This window comes from Sceloporus occidentalis, unplaced genomic scaffold (genome assembly GCF_023333645.1).
Source record: "Sceloporus occidentalis isolate IW3139 unplaced genomic scaffold, rSceOcc1.0.p SCAF_2, whole genome shotgun sequence".
NCBI classification, from domain to species: domain Eukaryota; kingdom Metazoa; phylum Chordata; class Lepidosauria; order Squamata; family Phrynosomatidae; genus Sceloporus; species Sceloporus occidentalis.
In genome coordinates, this window is record NW_028316982.1 from 93,907,180 (window position 1) to 93,927,795 (window position 20,616).

The 20,616-nt window shown below is 39.6% G+C and overlaps 1 protein-coding gene across 1 annotated transcript; it reads right to left on the reverse strand.

Annotated features, from left to right (window-relative positions):
• Window positions 1–1,964: 1,964 nt before the first annotated feature.
• LOC149318724 (lysosomal acid lipase/cholesteryl ester hydrolase-like) lies at window positions 1,965–20,053 on the reverse strand. Its single transcript, XM_089510346.1, has 9 exons — window positions 19,670–20,053; window positions 18,450–18,567; window positions 10,030–10,228; window positions 9,364–9,473; window positions 8,315–8,451; window positions 6,107–6,253; window positions 4,595–4,666; window positions 3,233–3,301; window positions 1,965–2,416 (listed from the first exon to the last, which is right to left on the reverse strand). Exons 1-9 carry the CDS (start codon window positions 19,832–19,834, stop codon window positions 2,183–2,185), a joined length of 1,251 nt encoding a protein of 416 aa, XP_089366472.1. The 5' UTR covers window positions 19,835–20,053; the 3' UTR covers window positions 1,965–2,182.
• Between the last annotated feature and the right edge of the window lie 563 nt (window positions 20,054–20,616).

The window sequence follows — 20,616 nt, forward strand, 5'->3', positions numbered from 1 at the left end:
TTGGAATCAGTACATGTTTCATAATAGAGATAATGCATATAATGTCCTTTTGCATTTCCCCTTTTCTATAGTTCTTTCATGTGTTCTTTGCTTTTACTTTCCTTTGCTATTTCTTTTATAGCAGGTCTTCATCTTTTGTTTGCCCTGAAATTTAAACAGATACTTTCAAATAAATTTCACTGTGGGCAGCCACTGGCTATTGCTGCTAGTACACAGGGGCAAAACAGGAGATCTCTGTTTGACCAATTGCTTCTTCATGTTCAGCAATTGGGGGGGGGGGGGAGGTAAATTAAGTGAACTAGGACTGGGGAGATAAAGATTCAAATCCTTACTCAGATGACTTGATTAATAGCTGGTATTTTCACATTCAAATTGCAGCTGCTGCAGCTGGGCAACAACAACCCGCATTCAGCCTGAGTCCCAACCATGCTTATCCAGCCACTTTTCTAAAACAGAAAGCTTTAATTGTGGCTGAGACCCAGGCTGCATGTGGGTTGCTGTTGCCTGATGACAATAACAGTGATTTCAATGTGATAATACCTACTATTAATCCGATAAGTCACATTTTTTTGTAATCCAATAAACTCCATAGTGGCAAAATATAAAAGCTACTAAAGTCAAAAAGAAAAGCAAGATAAACACAAGACAGAGCAAAAATACCATAGATAATATTAAACAGGAGGGACTCACAGTTCTTCAGTGGTGGAGAGCTTGAGGCAATCTTTTTCATCAAACCCTTCCAATATATAAATTCTGCAGGGCTCTGGAATGGGAAAGGGAAATGTCAAATGTTAGTGATGCTGTATCACAGATCTGCATCACAGATACTTAAAGTGACAGGCTGGATGAGACATTTACAATCTTGCTGTCATTGAAATATCCATTTGCTCAGGTCTTGTGTGATTCAGTTTTCCTCATCCATAAATTTTTACAAGTGGTTTAAAGAATGTTTTCCTCAATGCGATAACCTTGATGAAAAGGTTACTCATGGAGCTTTCAAAAAGTTTTGACTTATGTTACAAGAACAGCGCTTTTTAGACTGCTTTACCATTTTTATTCTTTGTTTTTAAACACATTTTAAAGGGGTTTAATTCCATAGGCTGCTCAATACTATTTTAATCATGCTTTATGCTATATGGAGACTATCACACGGGGGGAAATTAGGGGATTAAAAAGGCATTTTCCCAGGAAAGTTGTGCTATTGCAGCAAAAATTTTCACACACATGACAATTTGAGAGGACTTATCCCGGGAAGAACTAGGAATGTTCTAGCAACAAACCAAACCATTCACAATCATGCTACTTTTCTGGGGAAATGCCTTTTTAATCCCCTGATTTTCTCTGTGTGATAGTCTTCTATGTGTACCTGAAGGGAACATTGAGGTGGAAGGAGATGAAGATTAGAGAATGAATTTTTAAAAATGAAGGAGAAGGGTAGATAAACTGTAAACAAAAATAAGAGTAGTAGGAGAGGCTTCTATCCCAAATAAGTTTTCTGTTTGCACTGCAGAAACTTAAAACTTCAGTTGAGTATTTAGAAATTCAGTTTAGGAATCCAAAGAAAAGAGATAGACAAAGGTACCAAGGAAATTTACTGTGCTTGAGTTCTAGGGATGAATAATTTTCAATCTTTCATTCTCCACAAAGTTAGGGACTGAAAGAAAACTTCATTTGGGGGCAGTTTTATTAGGAGGCAATGCCCTCATTTTGCCTCTCCCCCATAGCTACATTCATAAAGAGTGACAAGATATGGGTTTTCTTGTCTTTATGAAACTGGGAACTTCTGCTAGGAGACCGGTATATACATCAGAGCCACTTGAACTGCTGTGGGAATCAAGCAGCCTTTGGTCTATAAATCCATAATTAACAAGATTTTAAATCATGATTTTTTTAAGTATTCAGAAAGTTTGTTTGTTTGTTTGTTTTTTAAAAAAAACAGACCAGCCCAAAATGTTGTGTGAGTTCTTTATTTTGATAGCAACAGCAATAGCATTTACATGTCCATACCACTTCATACTGAAGTCTCTAAGCAATTTACAACATGTAAGCCAATTGCCCTCAACAAGCTGGATTTTACCAACCTCTAAAAGGATAGAAGGCTGAATCAAATCCGGAGCCCTGGGACCAAACTCACAACTTTGTGGCTGCAGTTCTAGCTGCAGTACCTAAGTGATAAACATGGTTAGGGATTCTTCTGAAACAAGGCAATGATATCATAGTACATTTTTTCAGCTGCATCAAGGCCAAACACAAAATCCAAATGATTCCACTCGTGAAAAGATCTGTGGAAAATTAGTTTCTTGATTTTGGGAATTAGGGCAGAAACATCAGTAGGGCCAGAGAGCCAATCCTTTCCACCACTCCAAATGGCAGTTGGCACATTCATGTCCGTTATATTGTATTCAGGAGGTACGGCCTTAAAAGAAAGAAAGGAAAATCAACAAACCAATTTGACTAATTTATTTATATGTAAGAGGGAGGCAGTAAAAATTTGTTACTAGTTTGATTTCAGTTTTTTAGATATTTGTTACAGAATAAAGCAAAATTCAGTCATTTTAACATACAGTGATTTGGTTATCAGTTCATTGAACAATGGAGATTATTGCACTGTCCTTTTGCATCCTTTCTCCTGAGCTAGGTGCGAGATGTAAACTTTTAAATGCAGATTTTATCACACACCTCTGTGCTCAGGCAGGAGGCATTCTATACCCCATCATGGCATCCCAGACCCGATCCAGACTTCCCTCTCACTTTTTGAAAGAACGGGATTTTCCCAGTCTTTGCAAGGTGCGAATAAAGTCTACATCAGGTATGGGATGCCATGATTGGGTACAGGATGCCTCCTGCCTGGGCATGGAGGTGTGTGATAAAATCTACGTTTATAAGCTTGCATCACATGCCTACCTTGGGAGGAAAAGATGGGAAAAGGCAATGCAATAATCTCCAATATTGCACCTGTTCTTGAGAATTATAAATTAAGTAAATATTGGCAATAACTAATAGGATATACCGTATATTGTTAGCAAAAGATACTTGATGTCCAATTTCCAAAGTGTCCTATGATCTATTCCAAGGATGGCCAACACATGGCCCTCTAAATATTGTTGGACTGGTAAATTCCATGGTCCTTCATCACAATCTTTTGCTATGCTCACAAAAGCTCCTATAACATTTCTTAAAAGAACACTGGGAGACTGAGAAAATGTAAGATAGTTCCTGGAAACTGTTTTACCTGGTGGTAATGAATTTGGTTTTTTTTGTGTCCATAATCAAAGGCTTGCAATTTGCCTCCTTTGACTGCCTGCAAATGTAAAGGAATAACAAAGATACATGAGTTTCTCACTACGAATAGAAAGTGTAAAAAAATATGTGGGATATGACAACAAAATGTAGTATTTTTTGTCATTCTCCTCCTAGTATAATAGGTGCTTTCTGTTTTAAAGAGATGAAGAATACATCTTGTTAAATGTACTAAGACTCTTGTCCATGCCTGCAGGAATGCAAAATCTGAAGCTTTACATCTCAATAAGGAAGAGATTTCAAATGGTACATAAACTGACACCATTAAAATAATTATAATTGACCAGCTGCTTTGGCCCAAGGTAGTTCTGGATTTGTGTTTCCTGAATATTCTGCATTTGTACACTTGTCCCTCCACATTTGCAGCGTTGACTTCTGCGGATTTGTTTATTTGCTGGAAGTTGACCATAGAGTTGCACTGTATGATTTAAAGATTCCTAGAGAAAACACTTCTCTAGGCATTTGTAGGTACTGCAACATGATTCTATGGTCAAATTCTGGCAGTCGTTGACACAGAGTTCTGCTGAAAGACTTAGAAATTCCTAGAAAGGGGTTCTCTCAGTTTAAAAATGTACTGTTTATTTATTTACAGTTTTTTTCACTTTCATGAGGGTCTTGTGCCCCTAACCCTAGCAAATGTGGAGAGAGAAGTGTATTCTGGATTTGTATTTCAGACTCTCCTTTGCCAATTCCAAATGCCAATTTTTTTTAATCAAGGAGGGTTGCAAGATCAAATTCTAAGTTATAGTGATAAGTCACAGCAGTCATGTGGTGAGCATAACCCCTAAATTTATTCTAAACAACAATCCTAATTGTGGTATTTGTGTTGTGCTTTCAGTTATGCTTCTTCTGCCTTATTTTGTAGTAATCTTTTCAGCAATCTTACAAATTAACTACACATTAGCAACTTTCTTGCTTAAGGCTACCTGATGCTCTTGCCTAAGGCCACAAGGCAAATGCAAGACTTCAACAGATTTTGGGGTTGAGGCCCAGACTCTTAGGTATTCTACATTACATTAAATGTTTGGACAAACTGGTACTTGGCACCCAGCTTTTTTTTTTTTTTTACACAATTGTACTATTTTTGCTCACTTACTATCAATGAATAGGAATTGTATATCATAAAGGCTTCTCTAAAACTGAATCTAAATTCATTTCCTTTACATTTTATGACATTTTAAAGAGTATACAAACAGCAAAGGAATTTTAATTATTAGCCAACTACTCCACATTGTGATTACTTAGTGTGTTTCTTTAATATATATATAATGCATCATCTCTCTCGGTAACCTACCTGTTTCCAATGGATAATATTCTGTACAGATGTTCCAGCCGGGGCATGTGATACATATACATCTACTCGACTCTGAAAATGAAACAACTTTTTTCATTGTTTTGTTCTTTCACAACTGTCACAAATGCAGCCTTCTCTTTCTTTTTCTTGTTTATTATTCCCATAAACAAAAATGTTGCTCATATATAATAATATATATTATAATAATAACTTATTTATTTATAGCCCACCCAATCACGATGAATATAAGATTCAAAATAATAATGGTCATAATCATATATGTCACTTCACACAATGTGAATTTGCATGCATTCTACTAAGTAGCAGAGGTGCTAAGAAGCCCAGTTACTAAATTATGAAGATGAATAATCTAGCAGGAGTGCATGATGCACACCAGAACCAGATGCACACCAAAAAACCCTCTTTAGTGTCCCATTGCATATCAATTCCTTTGCTGGCTCTGCTACATAGTTATGTAATGGCAGCCCACTACCAGATATGGATGCTGAGCATCTTTGCGATTCTATTTCCTAAACTCTTAAATCCATTTAGGAGTATGCAACACCCCAACAGGATTTCAGTGAATATCTATAAGTTTGGATAAATGCTCACTCATCACAGTATAGAAATGGGACATAAAATGGCTGAATCCTTGTTCAGAGTTTCTTTCTTTTTTGCCTCCACTGTTTGGCAGAATCCATGTAGAATTTATCCATATTTTACCAAACTCTACACTATCTCTTAATCTTAAATTCAGGAAGACTCATCAGTCCTGGTCTGCACTCAAACATTTTTTTTTCTAGTACATTCCCTGTGTAGTTTCTTGTCATGCTGGAAATCTCAAAAAGGAAGGAAGGAAGGAAGGAAGGAAGGAAGGAAGGAGAGTGGGAGGGAGAGAAAGCAAAATGAAATATTTTTTATAAGTAGTATTTTATTGACCTCACTATCTCTGTAGGGAAAAGATATATTATCGGGGGCTTTTTAGTTTAAAAGAAAACATAAGTACAGATGGAATCATCTATGGGGAAAGTCAATACAGAGATTTTTTTCCCCCTTCCCTTCTTAAAAAATTACAACACATACAATGAAAACCTTTACCATTTGATTCATGACAGAAAGGTAGAGGTGGCAGAAGCTAAGTCGTGCAATTAACTAATGAAATTAACTGACAAATTTTAGGGGTGGTGGTCACTGGTTCAGAAGTCTTTAAAGAAGGATTAAACAAATTCCTAAGGGAAGGCAGGTGCATCAGTGGCCACTAGTCATGTTGGCCATTGTTGTTCAGAATGTCATCAGATAACAGTCACTAAGAAAGAAAGACTATGCAATTCCTTTTGTGTCCTGGCTGTGAGCTTGCAAAGCTATTTACTTGGCTATTGTGTGCTTCTCTCAAAACAATGCAAGGGAAGAATATTTAGATATTTGGGAAAATATTACTGCTATTAGTTAAATAGATCAAGAGGAACATGTAGATGGAATAAATAGAATGGTAATAGAAAAAAAATTACATACCATATTTAAGTTGTATTCATTAAATCCACACACTATGAATAGGAGGTTGCCACATAGGGGTGCAAGTGCATTCCGGCTGCAAAATCCAGCGGCAAGTGAAGAGCGAAAATAATCCTTTGGCAAAAATTCTTTAGTTCCAAACAGTTCCTGCAAAATTTTAGGTAGAAACCTTCTTATTCCAATTCTACAAATGATACTATTTTTACATTTTTAAAATTTCAAATTACAAACTATTGCATATAAGGTATTAAATGCATGAGGCACAGCAAAGGTCTCAATTTTCCAGAAAGCATTACTTAAATCTGTGTAACATCCGTTTAATCTGATTGACAATCCCGATCTATCTTGAACTCTAGGCAAGAACAACCAAATGGTTCAAGAAGGGTTGGGTTGCTCCAAATGAGAAGTGGAGATGCCCCACATTGCAGCCCAGATACACACCTAAAAATAGTAATTCTCCCATGCTGCCACCTCTGCCCATTGAGGACCTGCTCTCTTTAAAAGAGCACCACTAAAGCCTCTCTTAAATGGTTTCATGCTGCCTAGATGTGTACATAAACCTCAACCTATGTACCCTTCTCTGCCTTGAGTGGGAAAGAGGAGAAGCAGGTGATGATTCTATGATTCTATGAAGTCGTTGGGGTAGAACAGATGTGTGGTCAATCAAAGGTGTGACCATTCAATGGGAAGACATCTGAGCAGATGTGAGACGTACTTGGGGTCTCTGGTGGTGTGTTTGTGTGACAGTGCACATGTATGGTGGGGAGGCTTGACACCATGCCGTGAGCTCAGACCATGCACATTTGGACTGCTTTGGGATTGAGCTGTGCCGGCAGCAGGGGTTCAACCCACTTTGGGGAAAAGCAGGATCAAGCCACTTTTTCCAGCCCATCTGCTCCGGCCCTTTCTCTCCTCCTAGAATTGTCAGCATGTCCCTCATTCTCCTCCTTATCTTCTTCTGTATGAGGGATAGGGGGAACAGAGCAGCCAACTTCCAGCAGCTGAGGTTAGCAGATGGCCCAGGGTTCTGATCCTTTCCAGACAGCTGCATCTAGCATGACCCCTTGCCTTTCACTGACAAGCAAAGCCCTTTTCATTTAGGCGGACCTTTGGCTGTGGCAGAAAGGGGTTTTAAAGAGGTTGTGCTTTTATCGCTCTCTTTTTGTTTTACCATGTCCTGCTTGTATTATCTATTGTTTTCAGCTGCATCTACACTGCAGAAATAATGCAATTTGACACCACTTAAACTGCCATGCCCGAATGCCATGGAATTCTGGGATTTGTAGTTTGCTGATATGCAACCTTCTCTGTCTTTGGTGTACAAAAAATACAAATCCCAGGATTCCATAGTATGAAGCCATGACAGTTAGTGGTGTCAAACGGCACTATTTCTGCAGTGCAGGTTATTATTATTATTATTATTAAACTTTATTTATGAAGCGCTGTAGATGTACACAGCGCCGTACAAAAAGTCAATAAAATTGAATAATATATAAAGCCTGCCCATGGCATACAATCTAAAGGATAATAACAAATAGATAAAACAATAGAGGTGCAGCCTTAATCTTCTGTTTTTAACTGAACTATTATTTAATTTTTAAAAACTTTTGTATAAATAATTTTTCAAACTAGTTGACCCTCTGTAATGACAGATTCTTTATCCACAGATCCCACCATCCACAACTTGAAAATATTAGATATATATAAAAAAAGAAATCCCTAAAAGCGAACCTTCATTTTGTCATTTTATATAAGGGACACCCTTTTACTCTTCCATTGTATATAATGGGACTTGAGCATCCACAGACTTTGGTATTCATGTCTTGGAACCAAACCCTTTCTTTTAAATTATATGTGGTTCCAAGAGCCAGGGTTTTTTTTTTTTTTTTTTTGGGGGGGGGGGGAAGAGTGGGATACAAATAAATATAATAGTAATAATAATAATAATCTGAGCAGATGCTTGCATTCTGTACAGATGCTTGCATCCTGTACAAATGCTTGTATCCTGTACCTTAGATCCTGTAAAGAACAAAGGTGGGATATAAATAAAATAAAATAACTCAATGGTATACCAAAGCCAGTCATTTACAACCATTTCATCCCAAGGCCTGGCCCCACTTCCAGCTCTCAGATTCTTCTGGCATAATCACTGGGCTCTGAATCAAGTCATAAGTCAAAGGAACCATAAGTGCATAGGTGCATACATACCTTGATTTGAAAATCAAAAAGAAAAGAAAGTCTTGCCAGAGGAGTTTTTGCATGCTTAACTGTTGCGACAGGAGCTAAGGCGACAAACATCTTGATTTTTGCAGCCAAATGGCGATTGGTAGAAAAAGCGATAAAAGCTGAGAGGAAGAAAAAGAAACTCTTTTTCAGTTCAAGAAAAGGTATGATGTTAGGCCTTTGGGGGAATCTTGACAGGTGATCGGTTTACTTTTTAATTTAATAAAAAAATACTTGCAATTCTGTAAAAACTAAGTATACAAACAGGGTGTTTTTCCCCCCTGACATTAACTTTTTAAAAAAATTAAACGAAAATCCAAATATACCATACTGGAAACTTTGCTCATGATATTTGTTTATTAACACATTTGAAATACAATCTGTTTTTCCACATTAATTGTTTGGAGGTTTTCCCACCATTCACATATCTTTTTGAGAAACAAATGGTAATGTTATACTCTGAATCACTGTGGGCTTATTTATTTCCTTTCTTTCAAAATATTTTAATCTCACCTACAATAACAGTATGAAAATGTCTCAAAATTGGGAGGGAAATATTTGTAGCAGCAAGGACCTTGTCATTATGCTACAGATGTCATTATTTCTGCTACTTAAGGCTGGCCAGATGCAAAAGAATAAAGAGACATTGAGCTTTCAATGACTATATAGAAGATAACATTTCAGCAGGCGTTATTTCCATGACAAATTACATGCTGAAATTTCCTCTTATGTACAACTGCTAAAAATGTAGGAGCCAGTACTATGTTGGATATGGCTGGCCTATGTCATTTCCAAGCTGCAGAATGATCACACATGGAAGCCTTTCATACAGACTGAAATGCTACATTTGCTTATGTGGAGGTTTCACAGTATGACAAATTAAATGAATCCAAGCAAACACATTTACTGTGAAATTCTGTGCTTGCTTACTTAAAAGTAAGTTTCACTCAGTTCAATGGAACTTTTTCCTCAAGTGAATGTGTAAAGCATTACAGCCTAAAATACACAAGCACTTCTTTAACCTCTGAACTTACCAATAGTGGTTCCTTGTGAATGGCCAATATAATACACTTGCTGCTGTTGAGTGTGCCGTAGAACAAAATCTATCGATGCTGGAAGGTCATATTTAGCCATATGATCATAGCTACAAAGGAAAAAAACCCAATAAATTAAGCTAAATTCATTGCAAAATTAAAGCACATGACCAACACCCAACTGTAACATAATACTCTATACTGAAATAATGTAGGGGTATATGTGAACACCTTGGGCATGAACAGACAGGCCAAAATAAAGCTGTTTCAGGTCACTTTGGAGTTATGCTGTTTAAATGACGCAGGCATCTTAAGAGGTCAGAAGCTGCACCAAAGCTGTGCTCCAGTCTTTAGGACTGGAGCGTGACTTTGGCACGGCTTCTGGCCTCTTAGGATGCACGCATCATTTAAACAGCATACCTCCAAGGTGACCCGAAGCAGCTTTATTTTGGCCTGTCTGTTCAGGCCCCTTATTTAGTTTACCAGGCTCCTTTTTCTATATGTACTACACACACACAAGAATCTTAGGGCAAGTGTGCGAGTGTACCCAGGACTAGTGGACCAGGTTTGCAAACCTTGCTAATTCATTAAACACAGTATGTTAGAGTGCAGCTCTCATATTGCACATATTTGGGGAGCAAAAAAGCAAAAGCAAGACCAGACTACCTGAATGCCCAGAACTTCTCTGATTTGGGAGAAAGAGAGATGTGTTTTCGAGACCAACTGGTTCCTCGGCTATTTCCTAGCCAAACATCATAGCCAGCATCAGCTAACATGAAGGCCAAGCTGCTATGGGGAAAATTCTGGTACCAGTTGGCGGCATCTAGAAGTAAGCCGTGTTGAAGAAACACCACCGGCTTTGGACCTGAAAGAAAGAGAAATGTACTAATTAACAATGACTGCATTTTTTGCATTCTTGCATGTGAGAAAGAAGATATTTAAAACTTTAAAACTGGCAGGATTACAAGTGTTTAACATTTTGGGACTTTCTAGTCAATATTTCCTTTATGGATTTTCCCCCCACCAAAATGAAAAAATGCAGCACATTGTTATTATATTTATCCTTACTATTATTGTTATCATCCCAACATTTTCCCAGTCTGGGATTCAAGGCAGCTTACAACAGACTTTTAAAAAGTTAAAAATTCACAAAATAGAGATGTTTATAATTTTAATTAACTGTTTATGTTTTGTCCCAAGAGCAATGCTATGGACTTGGGGTGTAGTAAGGTCTCTGGCTCTCGGGAACACAGCCTGAACAAAAGACTTGTCCACAAATTTCTAAAGTTTCAAAAGCTTTACTGGTTATAAATACAAATAACACAAAACTGATTTCTTCTTTCTCAATAGTCCTTCCTAAATACCTTGCTCTCTCGGTGGATTCTATCTTTCTTCTTCTGAGGACTATCTTTCTTCCTTTGTGGACTTATCTTTTTTCCTTTGTGGACTTATCTTTTTGTCAAAGGAAAATACTCTCTCCAGGTCTGACTTGGCTGAAATCTTACTACACACAGAAACTAGCTAGAGGGAGACAGCATAAGACCCTGGGATTTCCCACAATCCTTGTCTTTCTTAAAGCTGTAGAACTCTATTTTCCCTCCTAAACTAATACATAGAAAACCTAATATAATCTTAACTAAATATATGTCTCAAGAGCATCAAAGATGCTCTGGAGGCATGACACTCCCCACCAAAACTCTTAATGAGTTTTCCATATAACTTCATATTAACTTTAAGTACTAACACTGGTATATTTTACATTCGAATATATACATATTAAAGTCCAGGTCTCTAAATAACATTGTCATTGCAAAGAAAAACAAAGTCTGACATTGGTCTATAAAATGTCTTTTAGTCTGGATCTAGCAAAAATGAAGGACCGTGTAGCCAGCTTGAATCTTGAAGGTTGCCTGCTGGAATGGCTCTGGATCCCTGGTCGGCAGGATTGAGGTCTGTGGGTAGGCGAAAAGGTAATGGGGCAATCCAGTTACTTTTGTCATTTTGCTGGCAGTGCTGTTCCATGATGCTCAGAAACTGCTTGTCTTTAATGGATGGGGCGAGTTGTTCATCACGGAAGGTGGTCCGGAAGAGTGTAGGCTCGAAGTTAGTGGTGTCCAGTTGATGTATACGGATGTGAGCGGGACATTCTTCCAGCTGAGAGGGACAACCTCTTTCTATTAGGGTTGTTGCAAAGGTCTTTATTTTTGTTGGTATTCTTTTACGATTCAAACAGACTGGACCTATGATGACCCAACCTAAAGACATCTCTTGAGCAAAAGGTGCTCCCGCTGGGCCTGTCACTTGCCGCTTGATATGCAATAAATCTGGACAGTCTGTACCTATTAGTAATAGGATTTCTGCTTCAGGATCTAACTCTGGAATCTTCTGAGCTACAGTATTTGTTTTAAGTGAGGATGGTGAAGAGCAATTGCTTTTGTTGGAATCTGGTCCTTGTTCCTAGGGATGGACTTACACTCCATTAGCATAGGCAGCTCAAATCTTTTGCCATTGTGCAATGTCTCTACTATGAAACCTGATGTGCTCCTCCCCACCATAACTTGATTTCCTGTGCAAGTTGTCATGACATATTCTATCTCTTGAGTCTGAACATCAAAGAGGTCAAAGAATTCTGGAGCTGCTAGTGAAGTATCACTTTGTGTGTCTAAGACAATGTACATCTTTCTGGAGGCTTCAGGGTGCCCATTTGGGAACACCTTGGCCAGGCATATTGGATGGCATGATCGCACTTTATCTGGTTCTTGACACACGGCTGTACAACTGGTACCTACTGTCTTGACTTCTGAAGAAATTACTGTCTTTGGTTGAGATGTTGTTGGCTCAGCAGTTGTTTTTTCTTGCTTTCGTGGTGGTTGGACTCGATGTAACGCTGTGCAGTGTCTAGTACTGTTGCATTCTAGACATTTTACCTTTTCATTACAGTCTTTGGCTCTATGCTCTTTAGATGTGCAGCATTTGAAGCATATCTCATGTTCCTTTAACAAGGCAATGCGGTCATCATAAGGTTTTTTGCGAAATTCCTTACAGTCACTGATAAGGTGCGGTGCCTTGTGTATTGGACACAAGGATTCAGTTGTTGATTTGGAATCCACTGTAGACTTGGAGAATGAAGTCTTAGTTTTCTTGACTGAGATGATTTGCTTGGCTCTAGGTGCTTCAGATGGACTCTTTTCAGTTTTGATACCCTGGTAGAGATCAAAAAGTCCTGTCTGAGGGTTGTTTCTCATATGAGCCATGGTGGCAACAAAGTTCACAAAGTGTGAGAAAGGTGGATATATTTGGTTGTGTTGTCTTTTATACTCGAAGACTTCCTGACCCCACTTTTCTCTAAGTTGGAATGGGAGCTTTCTTACAATGTCTGCTTGTGACATATGTTGGTCTAAGGAAATGAGACCAGGTAACTGTGGATTATTTTTAGCATTCTGTAGCTCTTGTAAAAGATCTAAAAGGTCCCACAACTTCTTGCTGTCTCTCATTGTGAGCTGAGGGAAGTCCTTTAATCTACATAAAAGAGAGGTCTCAATCTGAGCTGCACTTCCATATCTCTGGTCCAATCTGTCCCATGCAGCTTGTAAGGCTGCCAAAGGGTCTGCTATGTGAGCAGCATAAACTCTTTTTACCTGCTCTGAAGATGAAGGTCCGAGCCATGCCATTAGCAAAGTCAGTTCTTCCTTTACAGATAATCCCATATCTTCCATGGCTCCTTGGAAGATGGCTTTCCAGAGGATGTAGTCTTCAGGTTTTTCTGAGAATTTTTGAACACCTTTGTCTGTTAAGTCTCTCCTTGGGTTCCTTGTTATAGTTGTGAAGTATGGATCTGGCACATTTTGCAAATGTGGCTTTGTGCTGAGTGAAGCATGGATTGGTTGCAGTTGGTAACCCAGGTTAGTAGGAACAGTGGTATTAACTGGGTATGCGATGGGTTCTCTTTGTTTGTTGAAGGACTGGCTCTGGTACGGCACTGAGGCAGGCACTGAGGTTACTGTTGAGGTCTGCACTAAAGGTGGTGCTTCTGCTGGCTGAACAATGGGTGCAGCAGCTGGCATTAGAAGTGTCTTGGGCTGAAACTCCTTTGCCTTGGGGTCTAGTTCTTGACCAGCTAAATAGGAAATCACCTTCTGTTTAGGGTCTTCTTCTCCTAGGTTAGACAGGTCAGATGCCAGCGATTTTTCTTGGAGACCTTGTTCCAAGATCTGAGCCTTCTCTTTTAGCTGTTCTGACTTTGCTATTTGTTCCAAGGTTTCCAATTCAGCTTTCATTCTAGCTTGCTCTATTTCAAGTTCTTGTTTTCTTTTGGTCTGTTCTATTACGAGTTCCTGCTTCTTTTTGGAAAATTCTGCCTGTTTTGCAGCTGCTGCTGCTTCAGCCTTTGCTTGGAGAACTATCATCTCCAGCTCTGCTCTTACAGACCTTCGTGAGGAGCCATTACTACGGGAAGTGGTTTTGGAACTCCTGGTCTTGTGGGAATGCCGGGATGAAGTCACTTCTGAAGATGCCAAGCTTGGTGCTTTGCTCGTTTGAGGTTTTATTTCTTTTTTTGAGCCTCTGGGAGAGGTTGACAGTTTTTCCTCTATTATGATGGCCATCTCTGGTGACTGTTGAGATTCAGCTTGGGTTTTTTTTCCATTGCTGAATTTGGTCATCTAGACTTCGAACAGCTTTGCTGAAGTCTCTTTCTTCAAGCTCTGATTGATCCTTTATTTTCTTTTCCTGAAGAGAAGCTAACTCTTCTTCTATATTTTGTTCTATCTTTGCAGTGAGTTTCCTAGTTCTCACTGATTTGGTTTCTGAATCTGCAATTTCAATTTCGATAAGCTCTTCAGATTCTGTGTTCTGCTGTTGCAGTAATAGGACTCTCCTGCAGGGGGCGCTCTGCAGTCTTCACAATGAGGACTGAGCTATGGCTGCCTGACTGCTTCCAGGATTTCCCGCCCTTTTTAGCTCTCCTGCAAATGCAGACTGCTTAGGCCTTTTGCATGCAAAGTCTTTGTAATTGCAACAGTTTGCACAGACCTGGGTTGCTTGGAATGCACACAAAGGGTTGCAAACGGCTTTAGTTGCAGTTTGCACAGACCTGGATTGCTTAGCATACACACAAAGGGTTGCAAAGGGCTTTAGTTGCTCTGGCCTTTGCTATCTAGTCTTCCAACTGTCGGTTAGGAAAACTCCCCTTCTTGGCTGGCTCTGTTAGCAGAGCTTTCTTTATCTGGCCTGGGAAAGAGCTTTCCTTTGGCTGACTCTGTTAGCAGAGCTTTATCTGGACCCGGGAGAGAGATTTCCTTTGACTGTTTTGTCCCAAGAGCGATGCTATGGACTCTGGGTGTAGTAAGGCCTCTGGCTCTCGGGAACACAGCCTGAACAAAAGACTTGTCCACAAATTTCTAAAGTTTCAAAAGCTTTACTGGTTATAAACACAAATAACACAAAACTGATTTCTTCTTTCTCAATAGTCCTTCCTAAATACCTTGCTCTCTCGGTGGATTCTATCTTTCTTCTTCTGAGGACTATCTTTCTTCTTCTGTGGACTTATCTTTCTTCCTTTGTGGACTTATCTTTTTGTCAAAGGAAAATACTCTCTCCAGGTCTGACTTGGCTGAAATCTCACTACACACAGAAACTAGCTAGAGGGAGACAGCATAAGACCCTGGGATTTCCCACAATCCCTGTCTTTCTTAAAGCTGTAGATCTGCATTTCCCCTCTTAAACTAATACATAGAAAACCTAATATAATCTTAACTAACTATATGTCTCAAGAGCATCAAAGATGCTCTGGAGGCATGACAATAATAATACATTTTATTTTTATCCTGCTTTTCCGCGATGATCAAAGCAGTGTACAGATTAAAATTGCAACATAAAAATACATACATGTCAATAAAAACAATTTAAAAGTATCATATTAAAAACAATTACACAGCCAGCTGAGTTAAAGATCCAAAAAGCATTACAAAAATCACTACAAAGTAGGGGGAAGAGCATAATATCACATCTCATGGTGGGAAAGCTTGGTGAAAGAAAAAGGTCTTAAGGTTCTTTTTGAAAAGATCCAGGGAGGTGGTGGAACTGAGCTCGTCGGGAAGGTTGTTCTACATTTTTGGGGCCGAGATGGAAAAGGCCCTTTGTGAGGTCACCGAATATTGTGCAATTGGGACCCTCAGCAAATTCTTCCTGGCTGACCTGAGTGTGTGGGGCGGATTATATGGGGAGAGGCGGTCCTCCAAGTACCCTGGGCCCAAGCCATTTAGGGCTTTATAGGTAATTACCAACACCTTGTATTGAGCCTGGAAACAAATAGGCAGCCAATGGAGATCTTTCAGGATAGGTGTTATATGGTCTGCCCTGGAACATCCAGCGACCAATCTCGCAGCCATGTTCTGCACTAACTGAAGCTTCCGGGTTTGCTACAAGGGTTGCCCCATGTAGAGTGCATTACAGAAATCCAATCAAGAGGTTACCAGATCATGTATTACAGTTTCAAGGTCCCTCCAGTCCAGGTAGGGTCGCAGCTGGCATATCAGCCGAAGCTGGTAGCAAGCGCTTCTGACCGTCGCATCCACCTGAGATGTCAATTGGAGCGACGAGTCCAGAAGCACTCCCGAGCTGCAAACTGAGTCCTTCAGGGGGAGCGTGACCCCATTCAGGACAGGTGGGCAAATTTCACTACCCGGGCCTGGGGAACCCAAATTTATTTTGGATCCTGCTTCTCTCCCCCATATGGAACCGAAAGCAACTTATACAAATAATATAGCCAAAACACAATCCACTTAAAAACATTAATTTAACAGGTAAAAGCACATTAAAACCTCTTACACAACAAGAACCAGCATACACTACCCCAACCAGTTAAAAGCTGAACCTCTGTTTAATTAAGTAGGTAGGTCTTTGCTTTCTGACAAAAAGAGAACAGACTCCCTTAGACTCCCTATCAAAATAAAACATCTATGTCAGAAGGCTCACAGTTGTTTTTGTTGGGGCTGCAGCACCTGTTCTATACAAGTGCCTCTACAATAATAAACTGTTTATTTTTTGAATTGGATTTTCAATGAATTGAAAGTCCAGTTCAGTGACTCAGGATTAGACTAATCTCATCATATCAACAAGACATTGGAGTGGGAAATAAGAGAGAAAGGGGCTGTACAAACTGCCCCTTCTTCAGCTGGCAACCTCTTCTTACCCACTCCAGTGTCTTGAAAGACCAGATCAGGGCCACAGCAACCTCACACCGCAGCCCCTATCCAGCCTTTCCAGGGAGCAAAAAGAGCCACAGAAAGCAGCTCCTTTTTGCAACCTGAAAGGGCACCATAGCTGTGATGCCACAGCTATATGGCACTCCTTCGGCGCTGCATCATATGGACCTAGTGCCAGAGGAGCACCATGACACCACACACTGTGTGGAGTGGCACATGGCATCATGGCGCCCTGGGGCAAAGTTGGAGGCTGGTCTGAACAGGGCCAAAGACTTAGGAGTTTATCACACAAAGGAGATCGGGAGATTATCCTGTGAATATCCTGGAAAAACTGTGTAATTATGTGTAATGATTTCACACAACGTCGCACAAAAACCCACCATTAAAGTGGTCACAAAGAAGCATTAATGTGTATCTTTTTACTTTTAGGATTTCAGCAACAGCGCATTTCTGATATCACTTTATTTGTGCAATTTCCTGTAATAATCATATGCACAATTACTCACCATTTTCACTTCATTTGTGGGATGCTTTAAATGCACTTTAATCTCTCTTTAATGTCGTAATTAGCCCCAGTGTGATAAACCTTAGATGAATTAAGGAAAGTGTGCGGACGCTGCGTTATGGCCCTATCTACAGGCTGGCACAAAGTGCCGGTCTGTATAGCCCCTCTGTCTCCCTGTTCCAACTTTACTCTAGTTCTCTCAAACAAGTTGTAAATGTTTAAAAAATGATATGAAGTTTCAAACATAAAGGAAGAAAAATATAACAATATGATAAATTTGCATAATTAGAATAATTAGTATAGCGTGCAAATTAAATACCCAGATTCGAGAAAATGGAATATGGCAACCCTAGTCAAGAACCACAAAAATTTCAGTTAAATCTAAATCCTAGTAAAAGCTAAATCTAGTAAATGGACAAAGAGACACATTACATAATCAGTTATATAACTTAAGTAATTTCACACAATTCCTCTTTGAAATATCATTGTCTGAAGCTGATGAAGAGATCTTGCCCAAGATTCCATGTTTAAATTATCAAGGAATAAAGTCCTGCTTTTCTCCTTTCCCTCTGCATCACAGCACCATGGCATCTCCAGGATGGACACCTTGCCCCCCCCCCCCCTTGACATTCAAACACCTCCAGGATTGTTCTAAATCATTACCCATACTGATGCACCCCATACAATTCAGTCTGGGCCTGGTGCAAATCCATCCAAACCACCTTGATTTGGTACAGAATGCAGGACTGGGCCATGTCACTTGCATACACTCTGTTTTTAAGTATATCTTTTTTACTTAATGTTATTTTGAGCTGCCCTGTGTCGCGGCAATGAGACGCAGAGACAGGAATGGGGGTGCAAAACTTAGCTGGCCAGGTCTTGGCCAGCCCTTTTTATTCACATCAGGGTTACATCAGGTTTACATTGTCTGATAGTACATCAGAAGGCAATTTGTGAAATCAGGGACCAATGTGTATTCAGGAGAATTCCAATTAGCAAAGGGAGCAGGATGTGTACACTGGCTCAGCCGAATCAACATGGGCTTATCTAATTATGGATAAAGCATTGTCAACCAGAAGGCGAGTCATAATCCCGTGGTTTGCCAGCGGGGTTATCACATCTCAATCTTGGTAAACATTGCTATCCTGGGAGGGGTCGCATCCCCGGGGCTTGCCAGGGAATGCTACAGCCCTGAGCAGGGAAGGAGGGAGGAAGGGAGGGAGGGAAGGAGGGAAGGAAGGAGAAGGAGAAGATTTTTTTTTAAAGGAGGCTTTTCACTGAACAACAACAGTAAAATTCCCTGCTGAAAAACACAGTCATTCTCATAAAGTTAAAAAGGAAATCAAGCCAAGGATAGTTTTTAACACAACTCCTACCTTTGCTGGTGGTGTTTATTCTGCCATGTGGAATTCTGAATATAGTAAGGATGTATCCATCTTCTGTCACAACTTCATGCACTTCACAGGGGTACTGCCAGTATTGGATGAGAGCTGTCTACAGAGGGGGGGGGGGGGGGGAGAGCCAATGTGTTTTTAAAAAACTTTCAAATCTGTGCTAGGGCAAATATTCTGGATCATATTTTCTGATACATTTAAAATAGACAGGAGCAGAACTTCATGGCTACTGGCATATTGGCTAGGGTTTTCTTGGAATTCAAAACAGGAGGTTTCCCAGTTCTTGACTGGAGCAACAAAGAAATCCAGACAGAATCCTCTGAATAGTTCCCACTGAAATTTAAAACTTCTTTTGTTTATGGGCATTTTTTTTTCATTTCCTCCCACCAGTCCCCTGCTTTAATCCTTGCCTGAATGTTTGGAGGAAAGCTTTCAAGGGTTAATTTGGAACAACATAATCAAACAGGGTCCTATTATCCTTCAGCTGATTTCATCTTGGCCTTTCAGTTTAATTCAGGCCTTCAGCTAGGACTGATCAAAATATTGAGGTTTATGAGATCTATAGTGTCTTGCTGTTCCTGGAAGAGGCCTTCTCACAAAGGGAAAAGGAAGATAAGAGCCAAGACAGGCTCCAGTCAGCCAGAGGAGGCCTTGGAACTATTGGATGTGGAGCATGGACCATCTCATGCAAACCCTGAAGATCAAGAGCCCAATACTGAGCCACAAGCTAAAATGCCAGCTGCAAAAGAGCAAGAAAAGCTGTTTCCTTCTCAGTCTGCATTCTTAGCTGCTGCACTACCTATAAAAGAAGCCTTTCTTCACACTATAAATAGGGCTCTACTATCAAATAGCATGGAATGGTCTAAGGAAAACTGGAGGTGATTTCAAGCTATTTCATGAGGCAATTTCTAAATTAAATCCAACTGAACAACTGAGTAAATTGAACATGAAACTCACTGGGTGACTTTGGGCATGTTGCATGCTCTCAGCCTCAGAAGAAGGCAATTGCAAACCTCCTCTGAACAAATCCTGCCCAGAAAATCCTATGATAGGTTCACCTTAGGGTCGCCATAAGTCAGAAATGACTTGAAGGTACACAGCAACAAACTGAACAGCTGAACAAATAATTCCCTAGTACAGACTTATTATTCTGTGTTCCATCAGTCTTCCTTGAGAAGGTCCTTTCTTTTTACATTACTTACAGCATTCAGAGAGGCTTCGGTATCAATGTTTCCACCCAGGATATGTCCTTGGACTAACATGGAGCCGTAAAGCAAGCCCATGAGAACGAGAGTCGAGCACATCTTCAATCTTACTGTAATGATTATTTGTATTAGTACAAAACTGATTTCAAAATACCACTTCATATTTCAATGATATAATCCCTGTATTGGTTCGAGGCAGGTAACAGCAAACAAGAACAATAAAAGCAAACATGAATATCAATAGATAAAAGCATAACAGGGCATATTAGATCCTAGTTCCTCTATCTCCCTTCCATGCTAAAATACCATTAAAAAACAATTCCCAATAGAATGGTTAATATTCATTTTATAGGAAAGTAATACTAAAATTATCAGCCTGGCAAGATTAAGATTATCTTTCAAAATTATAAGGCAGCGTGTTAAAATAGATTTAAAAAAGTGGATTAACTTCAGTGAAGAGAACAGACCTGGAGATGAATCAACACGGTAGAAAAGAAACAGCACAGACCAATCACTTTTAAATACAGGAAAATGTTTGCAATAGTACACAGAAAGAACACCTAATTCCATCATCTTCTGTGAGAACAAACATAAACGATGTCTTTGTCAGAATGCACAAGGCTCACTACCACTCGCGCATTCTATATGTGTGTGTATTTCTTATGTTTATAATTGATCTTTGTTACAAAGTAGATACTAACAATCGGGCTGGACTCCTGTTGGTGACTTAGATCTTCATAAGTGGACTTACTGTATGTATGTGAGAATTAGAATTGTGCAGTTGCATAGCATTCATAGCCAGTAGCAGGCTGCTATTATGTTACTACATAACAAAACCAGCAAAGTGTCTGGTGCACATTGATGACCAATGCAGAATGGGACTGATACACTACAGGACCATACTGCATCACATCAGTCCTGATGCACATTGGACACCAATGTAC